At 32.7% G+C, this 21,578-nt stretch overlaps 1 protein-coding gene across 1 annotated transcript in view; it reads left to right on the top strand.

Moving 5' to 3' along the window:
• The window catches only part of LOC145276667 (DNA-binding protein RFX6-like), a 182,393-nt gene extending 161,880 nt beyond the window's left edge, over positions 1-20,513 (top strand). Inside the window, exons 18-19 of the mRNA XM_080127854.1 lie at positions 14,122-14,385; positions 20,163-20,513. Coding sequence (XP_079983980.1) covers positions 14,122-14,385; positions 20,163-20,314 — 416 coding nt within the window. The 3' untranslated portion in view covers positions 20,315-20,513. The remainder of the gene's footprint in view (positions 1-14,121; positions 14,386-20,162) is intronic.
• The last annotated feature ends 1,065 nt before the right edge of the window (positions 20,514-21,578 follow it).

Below are 21,578 nucleotides of genomic sequence, written 5' to 3'. Positions count from 1 at the left end.
AGAAAAGTATTTGATGAAACAAGTAAGTCAAAGATCTTACTTGATAACAAAAAAGTGAAGCAGAGGGAATATGGTGAAGAAAAAGATGATTACACATGAATGGATAGTCTGGTGGAAGATAAATAACCCAGTGATGGTAAAATTCATATAATAAATATATTTCTGTAGAAATATATTTTCTTATAATTAATATATATCAATGCTTATATAAGAAGCTCAATGTAATTAAAGAGCAATATATAGAATAAATGACAAAAATTTATATTCCAAAATTTATGATGTTGACCATCTTATAACTTAGTCCTTTAATTCAGTTGACTTATACAATTCTTGACAGTATCTGTTTCATAGCGCAAAATCAATCACTTAATTATTATATCAATCAGTAAATCTATTATGCCCTTAACTCATCAGAATATAAAAAATAAATAAATAAATAAAAAATAAATAAAATATAAAAAAAATGAATTAAAGTACATAGGAGAGGGGGTTTAAAGTATAAGGAAATCTGAGTTGATCAATAATTTTTAGGTCGAAACAATATTTATAAATCTTATTAACTTGAATTAAAATTAGAATTAGCTTTGACTTAAATATAAATTTATTTGATTATAATCAAAATAACATGTTATCAGAGGAAGAAACATTGAAACATACTTATTCGAGAATTAGAATATATACAATGATAACAAAAATTATGCTTAAATAAGGAACGAGTTCCAAAAATGTTTATTAATACTAGATTGTCGTATGTAGAATTGAGTTAAGTTTGTGAAATGTAAAAATTAAAAATATTACTTTCAATATAAATAATAATGATGAAGTAACTAATTAATTTACAATTCAACATTAGCAGCTATAAAGTATAACTTAATAACTTATTATTATCGAATGAAATAATTTTTAATACTAACATTTTATATTGGAAAAATTAGTGAATTAATTTATAATATAAATCGATTTAATTTTTTTTAATAATATTAAGTGAAAGACATTAAAACTATATTAAAATTACTTATTAGCTGAATATCGATGTCTATGCATTGGGAAAAATAAATAAATATAAATTAAGTAATCCTGGGGGTGAGGACAGCTGATGGTCTACATATGTTGCAAGTCCAGTTCAAACAGACAGAAGTATATAGAAGCCAGAAATAATTGTAAGAGAGAAATAGCGAAAGCTAAGACAGATTACATTGAAGCCACCAGAAAACGCATCAAAGCACAAAAATTAGGAACCCGTGATTTTTGGAAAATCTACAACAGTTTGGTAAATAATGGGTAGTCTACGATTCCCCCACTATCAAAAAATCCTGAGGTTGCTTGCACGGCAACCGACAAGGCTAATCTGCTCGCCAGTCAGTTTGCCTCAAACTCCAACATGGACCCGGCACACCAATCCCTCCCCGACTTTCCTTGGCGGACAGACGCCACACTAACGATTTGAAAATCACCCCTTCTCAGGTACATGGTATATAAAAAACCTAGACCCCTCAAAAGCATGTGAACCAGATCTCATCCCAGCTGTGCTATTAAAAAAATGCTCAGCTGAGGTTGCTCCAGTTCTCCCCAAACTTTACAATAGATGCCTTAACGAATCTTGCTTTCCCAACTGCTGGAAAACCGCTTCTGTGATACCAGTCTTCAAAACTTCTGGTGAAAGAACTGACCCACTAAATTATCGCCCGCTTTTCGCCAAAATATTTGAGTCCTTAGTTAATCAAGCCCTAGTCCAGCACCTAACAGTTGCTAAACTCCTGACTGACAAACAATATGGATTCAGGCAAGCCCGTTCAACAGCAGATATCTTAACTGTAGTTTCTGAACGTATATACCGTTCATTGGATAAAACAGGGGAGGGTAGAGCGGTAGCTCTTGATATATCTAAGGCTTTTGACAGGGTATGGCACGATGGTCTTCTAAGGAAAATTAGATCATATGGTATCACTGGAAGAATTCATAATGTAATTAAATCCTTCTTAAGTAATAGAAAAATCCAAGTTGTTCTCGACGGTCGTACATCTAAACAATATGACATAAATGTGGGAGTACCTCAGGAGTCTATCCTTGGACCTTTATTATTCTTGATATTCATAAATGACCTCCCTGATAAAATTGTTTCAGAGAGGGGTATATTTGCTGATGACACCACTCTCTATAACAGGCATGAGGGGAAAACAAATGAACACATATCTAAGGAAATGGCAGAAACACTAGAAGATGACCTCCAATCTGTAATGGAATGGGGACAAAAATGGATGGTCACATTCGATGCTGCCAAGACTAAGGCTTGTTTCCTTCAATAACTACAAGAAACCTTCTCTGCCACCAGTAGCAATGGCCAAGAACACATTGCCTGAAAGTACTTCTTTTAAACTCCTCGGCCTAACGTTTACAGGGAATATGAACTGGAATAGATACATTGAGAGCATTGCCAAGGCTGCTGCAAGGAAGGTTGGCTCCCTCTACCGTGCTAGAAAACTACTTACGCCTGACAGTATCCTATACCTCTATAAGGCAACCATTCGCCCATGTATGGAGTACTGTTGTCACATTTGGACTGGTGCATCTGCTGCTTGTCTCTCACTCCTGGACAGGATTCAAAAGAGAGTCGCCAACCTGATAAGTCCTGAACTGTCATCTAGGCTTCAACCTCTGCCCCATTGACAAAATATTGTATCCCTCTGCCTGTTCTACAAATACTTCAATGGTGAATGCTCTGACTTACTGCAAACACTTGTACCTTCTTGACGTGACTACCCCCGACAAACCCGAAAAGCAACTAAGTCCCACCCCTTTACAGTAGAGATCTCTAGGTGTAAGAAAGCCTTTTACTCTAATAGTTTCTTCCCCCAGAACTGCAAGTCTTTGGAACTCCCTTCCAGGATTCTGCTTTCCCAACTGTACTGATATGCAGAAGTTCAAGTGTAACGTGAACAAACATCTTGCTACTCATCTCCCTTCATAATGCCCCGCAAATTTTGTCCCCGATACTAGCCCCCTACTTCAAAGTGTCACTGTGCCTTGTTTGGGGTGAAAATTGAATTTTTCATAAAAAGTTAATATTTCGTTAGATTTGTCTCAAGGGAGGTTACTCTGCCTCACTTTAATTAAGTAAATTTAATTATTTACAATTACGATATAAAGCAGTTTTCAGATTATTTTTAAACTTAACAAAACGTAAGTATAGTTTTTGAATTGTATGATATCAAAAATTATAATTGTAATGATTAATAAGCTTGATTATAATAGCTAACAGAATTGAATTATGTATGGTTTTCAATTCAAATCATTTGATTAGTTATGATAACCGAAATGATCATTCGTATTTTTTTTTTAGTTTAGTTTAGTTTAGTTTCGTATTTGCAAGCATGTATAATAATTTATAATTATTGATGTTATTTTCATAAGTATGTATTAATAAATTAGAATTAATAAATTTACTAATTATTAAATAAAACATTTTGATAGAATATTCATAAATTAATTAGGATTGTTGGTACGAATAGTTGGGTTTAATGACTTTGATAAAAATTCAATATGGCGTAATGGACAAATATAAAGGTATTTGCAGTTTCTCTTCCAATTTTCAGATTTTAATCATGTCAAATCACATTTTATTTCCTTTTGACGGATTGATTGTTGCTATTTCTTCTGAGGAGTTAAGGGCAAAATAGATTCACTGATTGATATGATAATTAAGTGATTGATTTTGCGCTACGAAACAGATACTGTCAAGAATTGTATAAATCAACTGATTTAAAGGAATAAATTGTAAGATGGTCAACATCATGAATTTTGAAATATAACTTTTTGTCATTTAGTCTCTCTCTCTCTCTCTCTCTCTCTCTCTATATATATATATATATATATATATATATATATATATATATATATATATATATATATATATATATATATATATATATGTATATACATGTATATACATATGTATGTATATACATGTATATATATGTATATGTATGCATATATATATGTGTGTATGTGTATGTGTATATATATATGTATGTGTATATGTGTATATATATATATGTATATGTGTGTGTATGTATATGTGTATGTATGTATGTATGTATGTATGTATGTATGTATGTGTATATATATATATATGTATGTATGTATGTGTGTATATATATATGTATATAGGGCGAGTGAACTCTTTTTTGGGGTCAACGGCCAACTAGCACCGTGTGTGTTTGTGTGTATGTATGTGTGTGTTGGGGTGGAGAGGGCTGCCGTAAGGCGTGGTGAAGGCAACTTTTCTAGGAGAAGCAAATCTCTGATTTAAAAAAACATAAAGCGGGAGACCAGTACCCGCATTAAGCTGGTCTGCAGTTTAACTTGTTGCTGGCTATCTTGCTCTTGCTTGTTGCTGGAGCTCAACATTTTGAACCGAGAGAGAGACTTAGCTAAGACTCTGTAACATCATCTGTGTCTAGATACTCCCTCAGGCATTTGTCTATTAAAATGCTCCTGTGGCGATGGAAGTCATTTTTGGGCTCATGAACTTTAAGTGTCTGAGGGAGTGTCACTCGTCTAACAAGACGTTGCAATCATATATATATATATATATATATATATATATATATATATATATATATATAATGTGTACTTATTGTAACACTTAGTATGAATAAAAACACACGAGACTGAATTAACATGGTTACAAAACAAGGATTGTGAAAATCGCACCAAAATATCCCATGCTCTCTTTATTTACACACAATACAATAATCTCGTTATAAACGGCCATAATTATTTTCATTAGAATTAGTGATGTAAGGGAAGTAACTCTGTCCAATACATTTCATTCCTTCCATTTTACTTGGAATCACAAACATAATCGTTCAATTTTATGGGTCGTCTCTTAATATATAATCCCGCCCTGCAGGTGGGTAGTTATGCCAGTTTTCCCACCACTGTAGGAGTTCTTGCAATTTCATCCATATGTCTGCTCTCAGGTACTAAACTTTCCTCGGGAACTTCAGGTGTGCCAGAATTTTCAAGATTCTCTGCGGCATTATCTGTATCTCAGGTGTTACTTTCTCTGCTGCAATTGATGGAAGTTTCACAAGCTGGTCCACATGTCTCCTTACTATCCCTCCACTGGTCTCCACTTCAAAATTCACTGCTCCCAACTGTCTGGTAATGGTACCTTCAATCCATCGTTGAGTAGATCCATAATTCCGCAAGAGTACATCATCAGCTACTTTAAATTCACAAAGTCGTACCATTACTTTTCTCCCCCTTTCCATTTTATTTTTCATCTCCAGAGCTTTGTACATATCTTTACCAAATGAAACACCGTTCTTGACTGCTGTTTGAACATCAGCTTGGCTGGAGAAACCCCAGTTGATGAGTTGGGAGTTATCCTATAAGTGAATAAAAATCTCTTCACCTTGGTTTTGAGTGTTGCCATGTGGTCTGTTTCCATCCTTTAAGCACTTCCTTGAATGTGCAAACACTTCGCTCTGCTTGTCCTTTTGAGGACGGATGATAAGGAGCTGTGAAGATGTGGTGTTCATGAATGCTTTGAATTCTTGACTTGTAAAGAATGGACCATTATCACGACTAATATCAGCAGTCCATGTTTTGCAAAGATTTCATTTTCTCAAACGTACAAGATGATTTCATTATCCATTTTGAATGAGAATCCATTTTGAATGAGAATCCATTTTGAATGAGAATCCATTTTGAATGAGAATCCATTACCATCAAAAACATGTGTCCCAAAATAGATCCGCATAGTCTTTGTGGATTCTTTCCCATGGCAAACTTGGATATTCCCATATTCATATGGGAGTCTTGTTGGGGTTACTTTGATTAAGCATGCAAGTTCCACAAGCTTTTCTGGTTTTCTCAATGTCAGCATCTAGATTTGGCCACGACACATAGCTGTGAGCAAGGACCTTCATCTGTACAATCCCTATGTGTGTCTGATACAATTGCTGCAATACTTTCACTCTAAGCTTGGTCGGAATTACAACCCTACTTCTCCATAATACTGCACCATCTTCACATATCAACTCTGTTCGCTTGTTGAAAAAGGATTCATTTCTATGTCTGAGATGCACTTGCTCCATTCATGAATGACTCAAAGTAGTGTCTCTTCTCGTCTCCATTCTTACCGCCGCCACAGCTACTGGAGTGTCAATCAACTTCATCATGTGTATTCTGTTAGTGCTTGGTATGGCATCTTCTTCCTGTGCATTGATAGGAAGATGACTCAGGCAATCTGCATTTCTATTTAGGGACCCAGCATGATACTCCAACTTATAATTGTAGGCAGCTAGAAAGAGGGCCAGTATTGAACCCAGGCTGCAGCAAGAGAAGGAATCGGTTTGGGTTCAGCAAAAAGCCCCAATAACGGCTTGTGGTCTGTGAAAGTAAAATTATTCCCATTTTTTTCTGCAAAAACCAGGGCCAGCTCCCTCCTTCTCAATGTGTGCATAGTTCCGTTCTGCCTCCAATAGGATTCGTGAAATGTAGCATTCTGGTTTCTCTCTTTCATCTTCCATTTTATAAGCCATGAGATCTCCTAGCCCATAGGAAGAAGCGCCTACTTGCACTAAAATAAGTTTGGATGGGTCAAAATGAGTTTTAAAAAAAAAAAGGGATGCAGAACACGGCATCTTCTATGTTTCTTCAAAGGCCCTTATTTGTCCATCATCCCACACCCACTGAGCACTTTTCCTCATTGGGTTGTGAAGCAGTTTTAGTATCGTTGGCAAATTCAGTAAATGACTGCGATAATAGTTGACTGGCCCAAGATAGGCTTTTAATTCTGTAATGTTTTGTGGAAAAGGTGCCCTCTGTCATTGCAACTACCTTGTCTGGAAGAGGCTCTGTGCCTTCCTTACTGATTCTAAAACCCAAATATGTTACTTCAGGGAGAAGAAACTTCTTTCTTTTTTTTTTAATTACATTTTCACCCCAAACAAGGCACATTGCCACTTTGGTGTAGGGAGCTACTATCAGAGCCAACAACTACTGGGGTACTATGTAGGGATTTGAGCAGCAAGATATCGGTTTACATTACACTTGAACTTCTGCACGTCAGTACAGTTGGGGAAGCAGGGACCTGGAATGGAATTCCAAAGTCTAGCGGTTCTGGGGAAGAAACTACTGGAGTAGAAGGATCTTTTACATCTAGGGATCTCTACTGTGTGGGGGTGGGATTTAGCTGCCTGTCGGGTTTGTCGAGGGTGTTTATGTCTTGGGGGTACAAGTGCTTGCAGTTCGTCAGAGGATTCACCATTAAAATACTTGTAGAACCGGCAGAGGGATGTAACATTTCGTCGATAGGACAAAGGCTGAAGCTTAGATGCCAGTTCAGGGCCTATCAGATTGGCGACTCTCCTTTGAACCTTATCTAGGAGCGAGAGACACCAGCACAAATATGACAGCAATACTCCATACATGGGCGAATGGTAGCCGTATAGAGGTACAGGATAATTTCGTGTGTTAGTAGTTTTCTAGCACGGTAGAGAGAGCCTACCTTCTTTGCAGCAGCCCTGGCAATGCCTTCAATGTAATTGTTCTAACTTATCTTTCCTGTGAACGTTAGGCTAAGGAGTTTGAATGATGTACTCTCAGAGAAAGAGTCGTTTGCCATTGCTATAGGTAGTAGAGAGGGTTTCTTGTAATTATTGATGGAAACAAGTTTAGTCTTGGTGGCATTGAACATGACCATCCATTTTTGTCCCCATTCCACTACAGATTGGAGGTCATCCTCTAGTGTTTCCGCCATTTCCCTAGATATGTGTTTATTTGTTTTCCTGTCATGCCTGTTATAGAGTGTGATGTCATCCGCATACATACCCATTTAACTTGCATTTACTTCTCTTCAATTTTAATCCTGTCTGATCCAGCACAGCCAATACAATCCGTAGATTCTTTAAATGACTATTACCATCATGACCTGAAACTAAAATGTCATCTACACAAAAACATCTTGCAAAAGGGGATGTTCTTCAACCTTTTGTCCATTTCCCTTTGAAAAATCCCATGGCACAGTGCACCCCAAATTGTAGCCTGGTGGGATGGTATAATCCCTGGTGGGTGTTTACTCTTAGCATTTCCTGGGTTTCTTCATCCTATTCAAATTGCTGATAGGCACGACTCAAGTTGAGTTTGCTAAATTTCTGAACCCTTCTCAAAGTAGCAAATATATCCTCTGTCCGTGGTATGGAGTAGTTGTCATATGGTGATGCAGTATGCACCGTTTACTCTTTGCTTGTAGTTTCCACAAATCTGAATTGCACCATTATCATTTTTGGCAACCAGTACAATGGTGTCAGTTCCTCTACAGTACTCCACTTTTTGTCACTCACCAAATTGACTAACACAGTCTATTTCCTACGTGCCCTGACACAGACAACAAGCATTGAGTAAGTCAATATGCATAATCGCCCAAATTTTTGTATTTTAATTAATTCCCCCTCCCCTAATCGTCTTCTTCTCAAAAAATCAATGAAAATCATCAAAGTTTTAGCATTAGGATTCTTTTTTTATTAACTTATAATCTGTAAAGAAGTCATGTTAGGATAAGCAGACGTTGTTTATTATAGTTGCGCCAGCATTAAGTCACCTATTGGTCAAGGGGAGATAATTCTGAGTGTGACAGAGTTATTTGCCCTTATCTGTTTTATTCTTTTTTTTTTTTTTCTTCCATTTGGAGGGGAGGTAATTTACGTTTGTATTTGTGTGCTCGTGAATAAAAGTCTCTTTGTACGTTCCGTTTCATGTCATACTTCTGTATTTACTAGCGTTGTGTCGTCATTAAGCAATATTTGACAATCCTACAAGACGACATAAATGGCCGATTAAAAAAAAATAGGGGGCTTATAATATAATAACGAAAACATAATTCTACGTGAAACAAATGTTACCTACGTAATTATCAGGTCTCAAAATAGTAACATATCCAAAAATTACAGAAAAACGATAAGGTAGAAAAATAATTATTAATGAAAAAAGAATTTTGTAAAATAAAAAGAAATCACTATGTTATGTTTACTTAAAAAAAAAATACAGATATAAATTGACAGGGGAGATAATTAAGTTCTGTTGCTTACGTCACGTAATGAACATAATTCAAAATGTCAGATAAATTTTATTCCTCATCAAAACTTTATTGAAAACTTTTTTCCATTAATAATAATTTTTCTACCTTATCGTTTTCCGCAATTTTTTGATATGTTACTATTTGCGACATGACAATTATGTAGATACCATTTTTTTCTTCTTTTTTTTTTTTTTACTTGAAATTCCATTTTTTTTTTTTACTTGAAATTCCTTTCTTTTTTCTTTTTTTTTCTTTTTTTCGTTATTATAATACTGGAGTTTTATTTAAAAAAAATCAACCCCTTTTATTTTTATGGGAATTTTTGAGCTATTTATTTTCCCTAGAACCTAGGAAAAAATGTCTCTTTATTTATCAGCGTTCCATCAGAAATATGTCATTTGAAAAGAAAATTGACGGTAGAGATTACGTGTATCATTTTATCAGCAAGTGTAACTTTAGGTAAATAAAATATATTTTGAGGTGAATTTCCAAAATACAAAACAAAAACAAAGGTGTAAAAAATAAAACAAATATACAACCAATAAATGTTACCAAAGGCAAAATAAATTACTCTTTCACGTATCTGTATAAGTGGGGGGGGGCTTATTTTAAAGTGTCTTTGACTTTTAAAAAAAAAAAAGGTAGTATCGAGTTAGAACGAAAAAAAAATGGTGATTTCATAAAAGCCATAGTCAAGCCTCGATAATCGCTCAAAAATCGAAACAAATTTTTTTTTTTTTTTTTTTTTTTTTTTTACACAGTGATCACCACTTATCAAGGCCCGGAAGCCACACAGGGATAAGGGTTATTGCAAGTACATTACGTTAGTGTGGAGATTTGATGAAGTGTTTACTTAAGGGGGCGGTTCATTAGGAATTTGTTAACATTGGACTTGAAGACATCCAAGTTGTAGTCTGGTGGGAAACAGCCAGACGGAACAGAGTTCCACAGGCGTGCAGTTCTAAGAAAGAAGCTTTGTTCATGGAATCCGCGTTAAACTAAAGATTGGTCGAACATTATATTTCCACACGATTGGTGACTTTTATCGGACGAGTTACTATGTATTTTGTAGAGCTATTATAAAGGTCGATTATGGCTCTGATGAGACCATACTATTAATTTGTTTTTCGTTCTAACTTGACAAGCTATACACTACTCTTATCGTTTAGTAAAAAAAAGCACTTTAAGATAAGTTCAAATAAGATAAGACTTATCCAGATAGGTAGAATAGTAACTTAGCTTGCCTTTGGTAACAATTATGTGTTGTATATTTATTTTGCCCATTTTTCATTTGCTTAATTGGCTAATTTAGAAGATCATTTATTTCGAGCTAAATTTTCATTGCCAGTAAAATGCTTCTAAAATTTACTTCAATTATTTCATAATAATTTTATAAGAATAATCTAAGAATATTAATAATTTATAATAATAATAATTTTATTTTTAATAAAAGACATGTTTCAACTTTAGAAAAAAAAAACTATTATTTCATGAGATGTAAAAGAAGAAACAGAGAGGCGGTGAGGGCAGATTAATGTCATAGTTATTTCCCTTGGCTTACACAACATAGATAGTATGAGTTACCTCCCCCACACACATATCCCAAAAAAGGTTATATTCATTTTATAAAAATGAAATATTTGAGGGTTTGTTTTACAATCCACAGAGATTCGAAAAAAAAATCTGGGCAGAAAGGACGTTCTGCCTTGATAGAGTTCAAAATAGACTTCGTAGCCTCGTAGGAGATGTCCTTTTCTCTTCCCTGCAACCTCTATCTCACAGAAGAGATGTTGCGAGTTTGTCTCTGATGTATCGTTATTTTCATGGAAAGTGTTCGACTGAGCTTCAGTCTATGGTCCCTCCTCGCCAAACTTTCACAAGAAACACTCGTCTAGCTGAAAACATTATCAATAATTCACCCCACTCTTTATCTGTGCCTAAACCTAAACGTAGATTCCATGAACAAAGCTTCTTTCTTAGAACTGCACGCCTGTGGAATTGTCTTCCGTTTTCCTGCTTTCCGGCTGACTACAATATGGTTGTGTTCAAGTCTAACGTAAATAAGTTCTTGATGAGCCGTTCCATATAAGTTATCAAATTTACCAAATTTTCATTACTAATGATTACTATATTGTCCAATTTCTACTGTACACTCTTTAACCCTTATCCTTGAGTGGCCTCTTGGCCTTGATAATGTGTTGATGCCTATGTAAAAAAAAAAGAAAAGTGGTCAAAATTTCGAATGCATAACAAATAAATGTCATGAAAGGCTCAATGTTTTTCATTCACCTATCATCTGGAAAAGTTCTTAGTGGTTTTGCTTACTTTAAAATGTCTAATCCATTTAAAAAATATAGTGTCAAGCATTACATGAGAACAAGAAAAACGACCGCACTTTGGCTCCTAAGATTCAAGTTTTGAAAATGACTTAAAACTTTAAAAAATTATACAAAATACTGTTAGAAGCCCACCAATATATGTCACCGTGACATCTGTTTAATTCTCGTGTCACAGTAATGAACATATCCAAACATTATGAGAAACAATAAGATAGGAAATTAATTATTAATGAAAATAGTTTTCAAAAAGAATTAGTGAAAATCGAGTTTTGCAAAAAAACAAAAAAACAAAAAAGGAAACCAGAGAGTTCGAATTGTAACAAAGGGGAAGCAAATATTTTATGAAAACTGAAAATTTTTGGCCAATCAGCAAAACTTAATTTTCACTAATTGTCTTTGAAAACTGTTTTTGTTAAAAATTAATTTTCTACCTACACGTTTTTCATAATTTTTCGATATGTTCCTTATTGTGACATGACAATTAAGTAGATACCATTGATTTTATTTGAAATTCAATATTTTTATTTTTGAATTTTTTGCTATTACAACGAAAAATTCTGAAATGAATGGAAGTTGTCATTATATGAAAATGTATGACTTGGAAAAAAACGTACAAAATGAAACTTTTGCAATAAATAAAAATAATCATTAAAATTTATAAATAGTTTTCAACAGACATTATTGGAAAGTGTTTGGTGATTTGTTTTTTTACGAAATTTAAACTTTTGTATTAAATTAAAAAAACAATCATTAAAATGTATAAATAATTTTGAATAATCATTATTTGAAAACTTTAATAACTTCTTGAATTGTCTCCCCCTGTTCTGAATGTAAATCTTTAAAATGGAACAAAAAAAATGACTTCAGAAGTTTAAATACCAAAAATCCATTGTTACTTTCAACAACTGAAAATTTGTTTTGTTGGAAAATCTCAGATTTTGTTTTTTAATTTTTTTTATTACATTTTCAGCACAAACAAGGCACAGTGCCACTTTGATGTAGGAGGCTACTATCAGGGACATAAGTTGCAGGGATATTATGTAGGGAGTTGGGCGGAAAGTCTGTTCATATTACACTTGAACTTCTGCATGTCAGTACAGTTGGGGAAGTAGGAACCCAAAAGGAAATTCCAAAGTCTAGCAGTTCTAGGGAAGAAACTATTAGAGTAGAAGGCTTTCTTACATTTGGGGATTTCTACTGTTTAAGGGTGGGATTTGGCTGCTTGTCAGGTTTGTCGGGGTAATTATGTCAAGAGGATACAAGTGCATGTAGTTCATCAGAGCATTCACCATTAAAATTGATATGTCATGTATAACGCTAAGCAAGCGTTCAACAACCACTTGTTCTATTTGGCGTCAGTTTATAAATATAAGCAATCTGCTCATATGTAAATTATACTTAATTTGCATATCACTACATATCCTTTATGCCGCGAGTACATCTTGTACTTCTTCTCGTGCCCTCCTGGACATCTTCCGTTATCTCTCTCCTTTTCCTTGGGGATCTGGATCTATAACGTTTTTCCCTATAAGCGTTCTCCTTGGGATCTTATTTGGTCAGCATGAGCTAGAACACTATTCCCATTTTCTTTATTTAATATTGCAGTATTATGTCCTTTCTGCATAATAAATTCTGCTCTCTCGGCTTCCATATTCCTATTTCTTTTGTACCACATCCTTTGATTTGTGGCATTTGACATAGTAAAAAGGGGATCTTAATTGTGTGACCATTAAGGCAGATGGACTTTCTAGCCTGCCTTTATTCGGAATTGTTCGATAACTTAGTAATAGTCTTGGTAGGAAAGCATCGATTTTATGCCCTTCTTTACCGTCTGGGCCATCCTTTCTGCTATCCCATTACTTTGAGGGTGGTTTTGTAAGGTCTGCATCATATTTTTCTTAGCCATTCATGCAAATCAGCATCCACAAATTCTAGGGCATTATCAGTCACCAATGTTCTCGGTATACCACTTCTCGAAAAGAATAATGATAACAAAGAAACAAGGCATTTCAAAAACGAAACGGTTTTTATATACGTTTCAGCATCCAAGGTTGCAGCAAGCCTGTAAGTTGTATCGGGTCATAGAAAGTTCGAGATTTTTCATTTTGTGTAATGACTCAGGAACAACTCGTCTCTCCGTCTTCCAGCTCGAGTATTTTATATCTTCTTCTTCTTTCCCTCCAAAACTGTCCTCCGTCCTGATTGGCTAAAACTGCTGATCGCATAGAGAGAAAAGAACAAGGAAGGAAAAGGGAAGGATAGAGAGAAAAGAACAAGGAAGGAAAAGGGAAGGATAGAGAGAAAGAGAAATGGCGAAAGTATATTGTAATGGTAGTAGTAGTAGTAGTTTTGGCTTCACTACAGATTTTTGTTAAGAATTTCTTTTCAAAATATTTATGATTTGATGATCTACAACATGAAATGAGAGCAACCTATCTCAGCAGATCGAACATTAATTTTAAAAACTCTTGGAAGATTAATTATATAAAAATATTTGAAGAAGATGAACTGCAAGAAAAAAAAATGATATAAATCTGAAAACAAAACTGAAAATGAAAACTTGAAAAACATAAATCGATTTTTTTGTTTTGATTCAATTTTTTTTTTTTTTTTTTTTTTGTTTTGATTCAATTTTTTTTTTTTTGATTCAATTTTTTTTTTACGATTTTTTTTTTTTTTTTGTTTTGTTTGTAGATTACTACACCAACTCGTCTGGCTATGGCCAGCAGACAGCAGTCGTGCAAAACAAACCTCTGGCTGAACACGTTCCTGTCATTCAGCATCGGGCGACGGTCAGTTCTCAATACCATTCAGTTGACGTGAATGATCCTTTGAACATTCTGGATCAACCACAGCATCATCTTCATCCACATTCCCAGACTCACCGAAACAAAGATGATACTTCACACCTGTACGCCACCTCATCACCCATCACATGTCACAATAACAGACACACAGGTAAGAGAAACTTGAATGCCTACTAGACACTGTCCTCCAATGTCTAACATCTCTCTGAACAACTTGGCTAATACTTTTACCTACAAATAAATTCTAAATATTTTTTTTTACAAAGGAATCACCACTTATAGTGGGCGAAAAAGCCAATAGTTAATAAAACATGTTAAAAACACTTTGAAAAAGAGTTAAAAACATATTTAATCTGAAAAAAAACACTTAATAAGTGGATAGTCCTTAATCCGCGGAGTTTCAAAGAAATACTTTTCTTCTCATCAGAGGTTAGGAATTAGCAAAATGCGGGATTGGATTTTGCATACAAAAGTATTTGATGAAACTGCAAGTAAGTCAAAGATCTTACTTGATAAAAAAAAGTGAAGCAGAGGGAATATGGTGAAGAAAAAGGTGAATGGATAGTCTGGTGAAAGACAAATAATCCAATGATGGTAAAATCCAAAAATGTAAATCCAAGAAAGTTAATTAAATTTCCATTCGCACAAGTAAAATCCAAAGAAATTGCGTAATTGGAAGATGTTCCAAAATAATCCAAAAGGCCGAAATCGATGGAATAATTCACAAATATGTACAAGGAAAAGGGGAAAAAATCCAATAATATTAATAAAAGAAAAATAAGATATGCGTTTGACACGGAGGTAAAAGTATTAGCCAGATTGTAACTAAACATTTTTTTTTTACAAAGGAATCACCACTTAAAGTGGGCGAATGATGCCCACTGCACGGGAATAGAGAAGAAATAAGTACACAAAATTCACTGTAATTATATTTACAATCGAAGTACATTTATTTACAGAATGGACATAAAAATATAAATGTTAAGCAGTTCATTGCCGAAAAGGTAAAAAACATTTCTTGTGTTTTTGCCTCACGTGTCTGCATGGTTTGCGGTTCGAGCAAGAAAGAGAAAGAACAATACGAACTGAATGTGGAGGTAGGTTGTATCACCCCTTTGTCGCAAAGAATGGTATCGCCAGAATCAAAGGATGAAAATTGTGATTAAAGCCACAAGTTTTTGTTCATGTGTTTGCTTTACTTTTTATTAATTTTATGTGTTTTAAAAATTTTCGACTACCATGGAATTTCCACGGGTTCTGCTAGTTAACAATTATTTTTGCAAAAATATGTTCAAACTCATTTTCTATAACAAACATTTTATTTTATTTCATCTTCTTTGATGTTTTAATAGTTTAATAATACTAAACTAGATACTCAACCAGATGAATTCTTGTCCTGGAATGCAGTAAGACTAAGAGACCAAAAGAAAGACTATAATGTAGTTAACTGGTTCATAATTGAGAGTAAAATTAATATTTCTAACTTCTTTACAAACTCAATATTTGAAAGATAAATGTAATGGAATACTTGAATATCTTTGCATTTCATATCAAGATCAAATGTTAGAAAACAAAAATATTCAAAAAAATATATTAGAAAAAATTATTAGAAAAAATTATTAGAAAAAAATATTTTAAAAAATTATTAGAAAAAATATTAGAAAACATATTAGAAAAAATATTAGAAAAAATATTTAGAAAATAATATTAGAAAATAAAATATTAGAAAAAAGTATTAGAAAAAATTATTAGAAAAAAATATTAGTAAAAATATTTGAAAAAAATATAAGAAAAAATATTAAGAAAAATAATATTAGAAAAATAATATTAGAAAAATAATATTAGAAAATAAATTATTAGAAAAAAGTATTAGAAAAAAGTCTTTAAAAAATATTAGAAAAATAATATTAGAAACAATATTAGGAAAAAAATATTAGGAAAAAAATATTTAAAAAAAATAATTGGACAAAAAGTATTAAAAAAAAGTATTAGAAAAAATAATTGGAAAAAAATATTTTTAAAAAATATTAGAAAGTTTTTTCTAATATTTTTTCTGATATTTTTTTTTCTAATATTTTTTTCTAATATTTGTTCTATTTTTTCTAATATTTTATTTTCTAATATTATTTTTTCTAATATTATTTTTCAGAATTTTTTACTAATATTTTTTCTAATATTTTTTCTTTTCTCTAATATTTTTTTCTAATATTTCCAATATTTTTTCTAATATTTTCTTCAAATACGTTTTTCTAATATTTTTTCCTAATATTATTTTTGTAATATTTTTTCTTATATTTTTTTTAAATATTTTTTCTAATACTTTTTTCTAATACTTTTTTCTGATAATTTTTTTCTAAACTTTTTTTCTTAGAAAAAATATTAGAAAAAATATTAGAAAAAAATTATTAGAAAAAAAGTATTAGAAAAAAATAGTATTAGAAAAAAAGTATTAGAAAAAAAAAATTTTCTGATATTAGTAAAAATATTTGAAAAAAAATATTTAAAAAATATTATTAGAAAATTTTTTTAAATAATATTAGAAAATAAAATATTAAAAAAGTATTAGAAAAAAAATATTAGAAAAAATATTAGAAAAATATTAGAAAAAAATATTAGAAAAAATATTAGAAAAATAATATTACAAAATAAAATATTTGAAAAAGTATTAGAAAAATATTAGAAAAAATATTAGAAAAAATATTAGAAAAATAATATTACAAAATAAAATATTAGAAAAAAATTATTAGAAAAAAATATTAGAAAAAATATTAGAAAAATATTAGAAAAAATATAATAAAAAATATTAGAAAAAAATATTGAAAAAAAATATTAAAAAGAAATGTTAGAAGAAAATATTAGAAAAAAAAAGCTCCTTGATTTTTGAGAACTTCAATTGAAGTAAAATGAAACAAGATTTTTTAACCACTCACGTTTAGTTTCGTTTTTTTTTATTCTATTCGATATAGGATGCTTGCTTTTGTATTTGTGATTAAATGCCTTAAAAATTGCTACAAACCTGATTTTATGCAGCATGTAGTGTCCCCAATGGCAGACAAAAAAGATTTTTTCAAAAAAATGGCTGCCACTTCTAATTACATGCTGGCGATCTTGTGAAGTAAATATTCCACACTCTCCTGTTAGACACAATTCCAAATAGCAGACAAATGCCAATATGCCTTGTTTGGAAAAGAGTAAAAAACAAAAATTGTCAGACACGGAATTTTTTATCTTTTTTTTTCTTATCATTTTGTTCAATTTGGGGATGAGGCATTCTACTGGATGCCACACATTCACCTGCTATGTCACATATTCCAACCGAGAGACCGTTTTAAGATTCTAACCGTCCCTTTAAATGCAATTGTTTGAATCTCTTTTGCACTTCGTTCATCAGTTATATTTACCAGGTAATTTTTTAAATTCTTTTGCATGTTTTTCAGTTGTTCTCATAATTACTGAAATGATGGAAATCTTCCTAAGATTCCAATTTCTTTTCATGTCATATATAAAATCTTGGTATTTCATTATCTTTTCCCTTTCGGCTCTGTTTAACACAGCATAATTGATGAACACTGACTTCTACTAAGGTTTCTTCTTTCTCCTTTTTCTCCCATATCACTATGTCAGGTTTAATAGCTCCGTTTTCTAGGTACATAGCTATAGGAATTGCATAGTTATAGTTGATGGTGTATGACTTATTTCCAACTGGTCTTTCTGGTAAACATGTTCCCAAGACTTGCTGCTACATTCGATTATTCATCTTTTCACAAATAGTCCAGTACAGATAATTACACACTCCATTGTGTCGCATCGTATAATAGGTGTCCTCTAGTAGGACTTTACAGTTGGATGCCAGGTGATTAACACTGTCTGCTTTTGTGTGGCAGAACCTGCACTTGTTGTCATTGTTAAGACCACTGATCTTCTTGAAAGCATTGGTCATCAAACCTTCATATTGACCGACCATTATAATTCTTTCATAGTTAAGTGATCCTCTTTTCAGTCTGTAGAGATTTCCTTATTTTGAAACGTTGTTCGTTGTAATATAAACATTAGAGCACTTTTTTCTTCGGCCATTTTAAAGCTTTCCTGGACGTTTATGTGATGCAAGCAATGAACAAAGCAAACGTTTTCTTCAGCATCATAATACAATGGCGAGACCTTAGCAGAGATGGTGATCAAATTTTATTGGTATATTTTTCACTCTTATTCATCCCAAACAAGACACAGTGCCACTTGGACGTAGATGTTTTACAATGAAAACTCAACACATTGCTTTTCTGAATATTTTTTTATATAAATGATAAAGGAACAGATGTCAATTCACTTGCACATTTTTTTTAATTTTAAAAAGAAGCTCCTCTCAACATGACCTATTTTTTAAATTATAAAATAAAAAAGCCAATTTGAAACCATATACAGCCATATTTTTTTTTTAATTTTGGAGAGGAAATGATTTTTATATATTTTTAACTGATAAAGAGCGACTATAAAGGGAGGTAATTCAATTTTCATTAATTAATATTTGCGATGATGATGTTTTTTGTGACACTGGGCGTATGGACAAGTAAATTAATATTTAGATTCTTCATGAATTTGTATTTTGTAATTCTAAGCTTTTTTTGTGGCAAATGTAGCATTTTATTTAAATTTGTGATGAATTTCTGAAGAAAAGTTCACACAAGCTGAGTAAAACTGGATGTTTTTGTTTGTGAATCCAAATTGATAGAAAATGCTTTTATGCAAGAGAATAAAAGATTTTCAACAGTTTCAATATTGTCTTTGTATCAGAAACCAGTATAACTGTTTCTCTGTTTTCAGCATCTAGTTCGACGAATGGCTATTTTTGCGATGCAAGGTGATTTATGTATTGACAGTCTGGTGCTGATCGTATAAATCTCCGAATACAAAAAAAATAAAAAATAATCCTGTGCCGTCCGTTTTGATCTGTGTTTACCACACACTCGCCAGCGATGACAGATTGAATTCAGAATAATTATACTCTTTAACCCTTATCCTCGACTGGCCTTTAGGCCTTGATAAGTGGTGATGCCTATGTAAAAAAAAAAGAAAGAATACCCTAATATCATACACTCTGTAATTGTTTTAATAAAAAAAAAATGGCAACAGTTGTTTTTATTTAGATATTAAAGCTTTCCTTTTCTAAATTTGGATTTCTTCCTCCTTGTTTTGCCTCATTTAAATGTCTTCCTCTTTCTTCTTCCTCCTCCTCCTCCTTATCATCATCATCATCATTCACCACCATCATCATCACCACCTTAGTCTCCAATCCAGCAGGTCCCACACTGTCAATCAAATTCTAACCACTGTCCGATCACCACAAAGTTGCATCCCTGTGCTTGGTTTACAAGTAATTCAACAGAATGTGCTCCAATGAACTTATAGCATTGGCGCCACCTCGATGTAAAAACTCTAGACTAATTCAACAAAGCAGTAAGATCCGACGCCTTCACTGTAGAGGTCTTCACAGTTTCGGAGAGCCTGCTACTCTGAAAACTTCTTCCTTCAGACTGCTAGACTTCGGAATTCATTCCCTATTTCCTGCTTCCCCAACTATACTAACATGCAAAAATTTAAATGCAATGTAAACAAACATTTTGTTGCGTCTGTCAGCATGATCCCTAATTCACATTTACCCCTAATGTCTCAGTGGCAATCTACTTTGTTTGTGTCTTAATACGAATTTTTTTTTAATTTCATTCTCCTACTCCTCCACCTCCCTCCCTTTTTTTTCTAAATTCTCATTTGCACTCCCTCCCCTCACCATTAACTCCTTTTTTTCTTCCGCATGTTCCTTATTTAACTCCCCCCCACTTTTATACTTCTTGATCATCCATCTGCTTTTTTTCACTTGTTATCGACGCCATTTTTTATACTGATTTCAATCTTCCTCTCTCTTTCTTTTAACAGTGGCGCCAACAACCGATGCTCTCGCCAATGATGAATTTCTCAGTCTCGCTGTCAGCAGCATGATGAACAACGAACATGACTTAGTTCCAACTTACGCAACAGAATCCAATGCCGGACCACTTCCTTCCATCAACTCTGTATTTATGAATTAAAACGGCGTCACCCGACACAAGACGAAGACAAGAAAATATGAAGGAAATTAAGAAGAATGATGAAAAAAAATTTTTTTTCAAATTATTCTTTTTTTTTTCTTCTTATTTTAAGAATGAAACACATCGAAAGATCCAAGAAAACATGACAAAACAATTGACTGGAATTTATCCGCAACAAAGAACGGTGTTTGTTAAGATAGAGTCGACAGATCGATTTTTTAAATATGTGGTTTTAAGTCAAAACAACAGTACTTACTTGTCATGTCGAAAATAGTAATATATCCAAAAATTATAAAAATCCATCAAGTAGAAAAACTGCTATTGTGTTTTTTAGTAAAAAAAAAAAAAGTCTATCGTTATGGTATGAAACAGTATGATAGGCCATTAAAGTGGTGAGAAGGGAGATAAGCATGTCCCCTGTATACGCAATCTTCAAGGTATTCACATCTAGGAAAAATGCCATTTTTCTGCAAAAATTACTTTTAACTATAAATAATTTTTTACAAAATAAATTTTCATAATTTTTGGATATATCACTATTTTCGACATGACAAGTAAGTACTGTTGTTTTTTGCTAAAACGATATATTTAAAAAAAAATTGATCTGTCGACTCCATCTTAAGAAGCACCTAAAGAACTATAGAATCAAGCATAAAATGGAGAGGACATGTTGCATTGGTTCTGTTCAACTTGAAAAAAATAAATTAATTAAATCAAAGGGAGATAATTCAAAAAAAAATATGATTAACTTCTGGCATTTTTGGCTAGGGGAAAAGTGTAGTATCCGTTCCGATACCACACTTCATTTTTTCTGTCCTAGGTCACTGTAAGAGAAATCCTTCTAGAGTGAGGCAATTTTTATCTTTATCCCAATCCAAAGTTCCTCTTCTGGGGAAGCAAGTAAATAAGAACTTATCTATTATTCGGGATATGATCAGAGTGTTGTATCTGTCACTCCTTGGTCAGAGGAAAAGAAATCTTTTTGACTGAAGTATTTTTTTTTATTTTTGTTCCATCTGTAGTGCTCCTTTTGGGGAGCTGGATAGGATCCACATAAAAAAATCAACCTCTGTCCTTGTAAGGAGGCAAGTAAATAGTGACGCATCTATTATTTTGCACGGTTATATTTTTTGTAAAATATGATTTTTTTTTTTTTTTACGCTTCTGAATTTTTGAGATGAGGATTATTTGTTTTATTTGGATACTTTGGTCTATTATTCTCATCTTGAGTGTAATTTTTACGTTTTAATCGATGTAACCTCTG

This window comes from Euprymna scolopes, chromosome 5, assembly GCF_053919585.1.
Source record: "Euprymna scolopes isolate OS-2025 chromosome 5, ASM5391958v1, whole genome shotgun sequence".
Taxonomy (NCBI): domain Eukaryota; kingdom Metazoa; phylum Mollusca; class Cephalopoda; order Sepiida; family Sepiolidae; genus Euprymna; species Euprymna scolopes.
The sequence above is the reverse complement of the archived record's forward strand: the minus strand, read 5'-3'. Positions and strand labels throughout refer to the sequence as shown.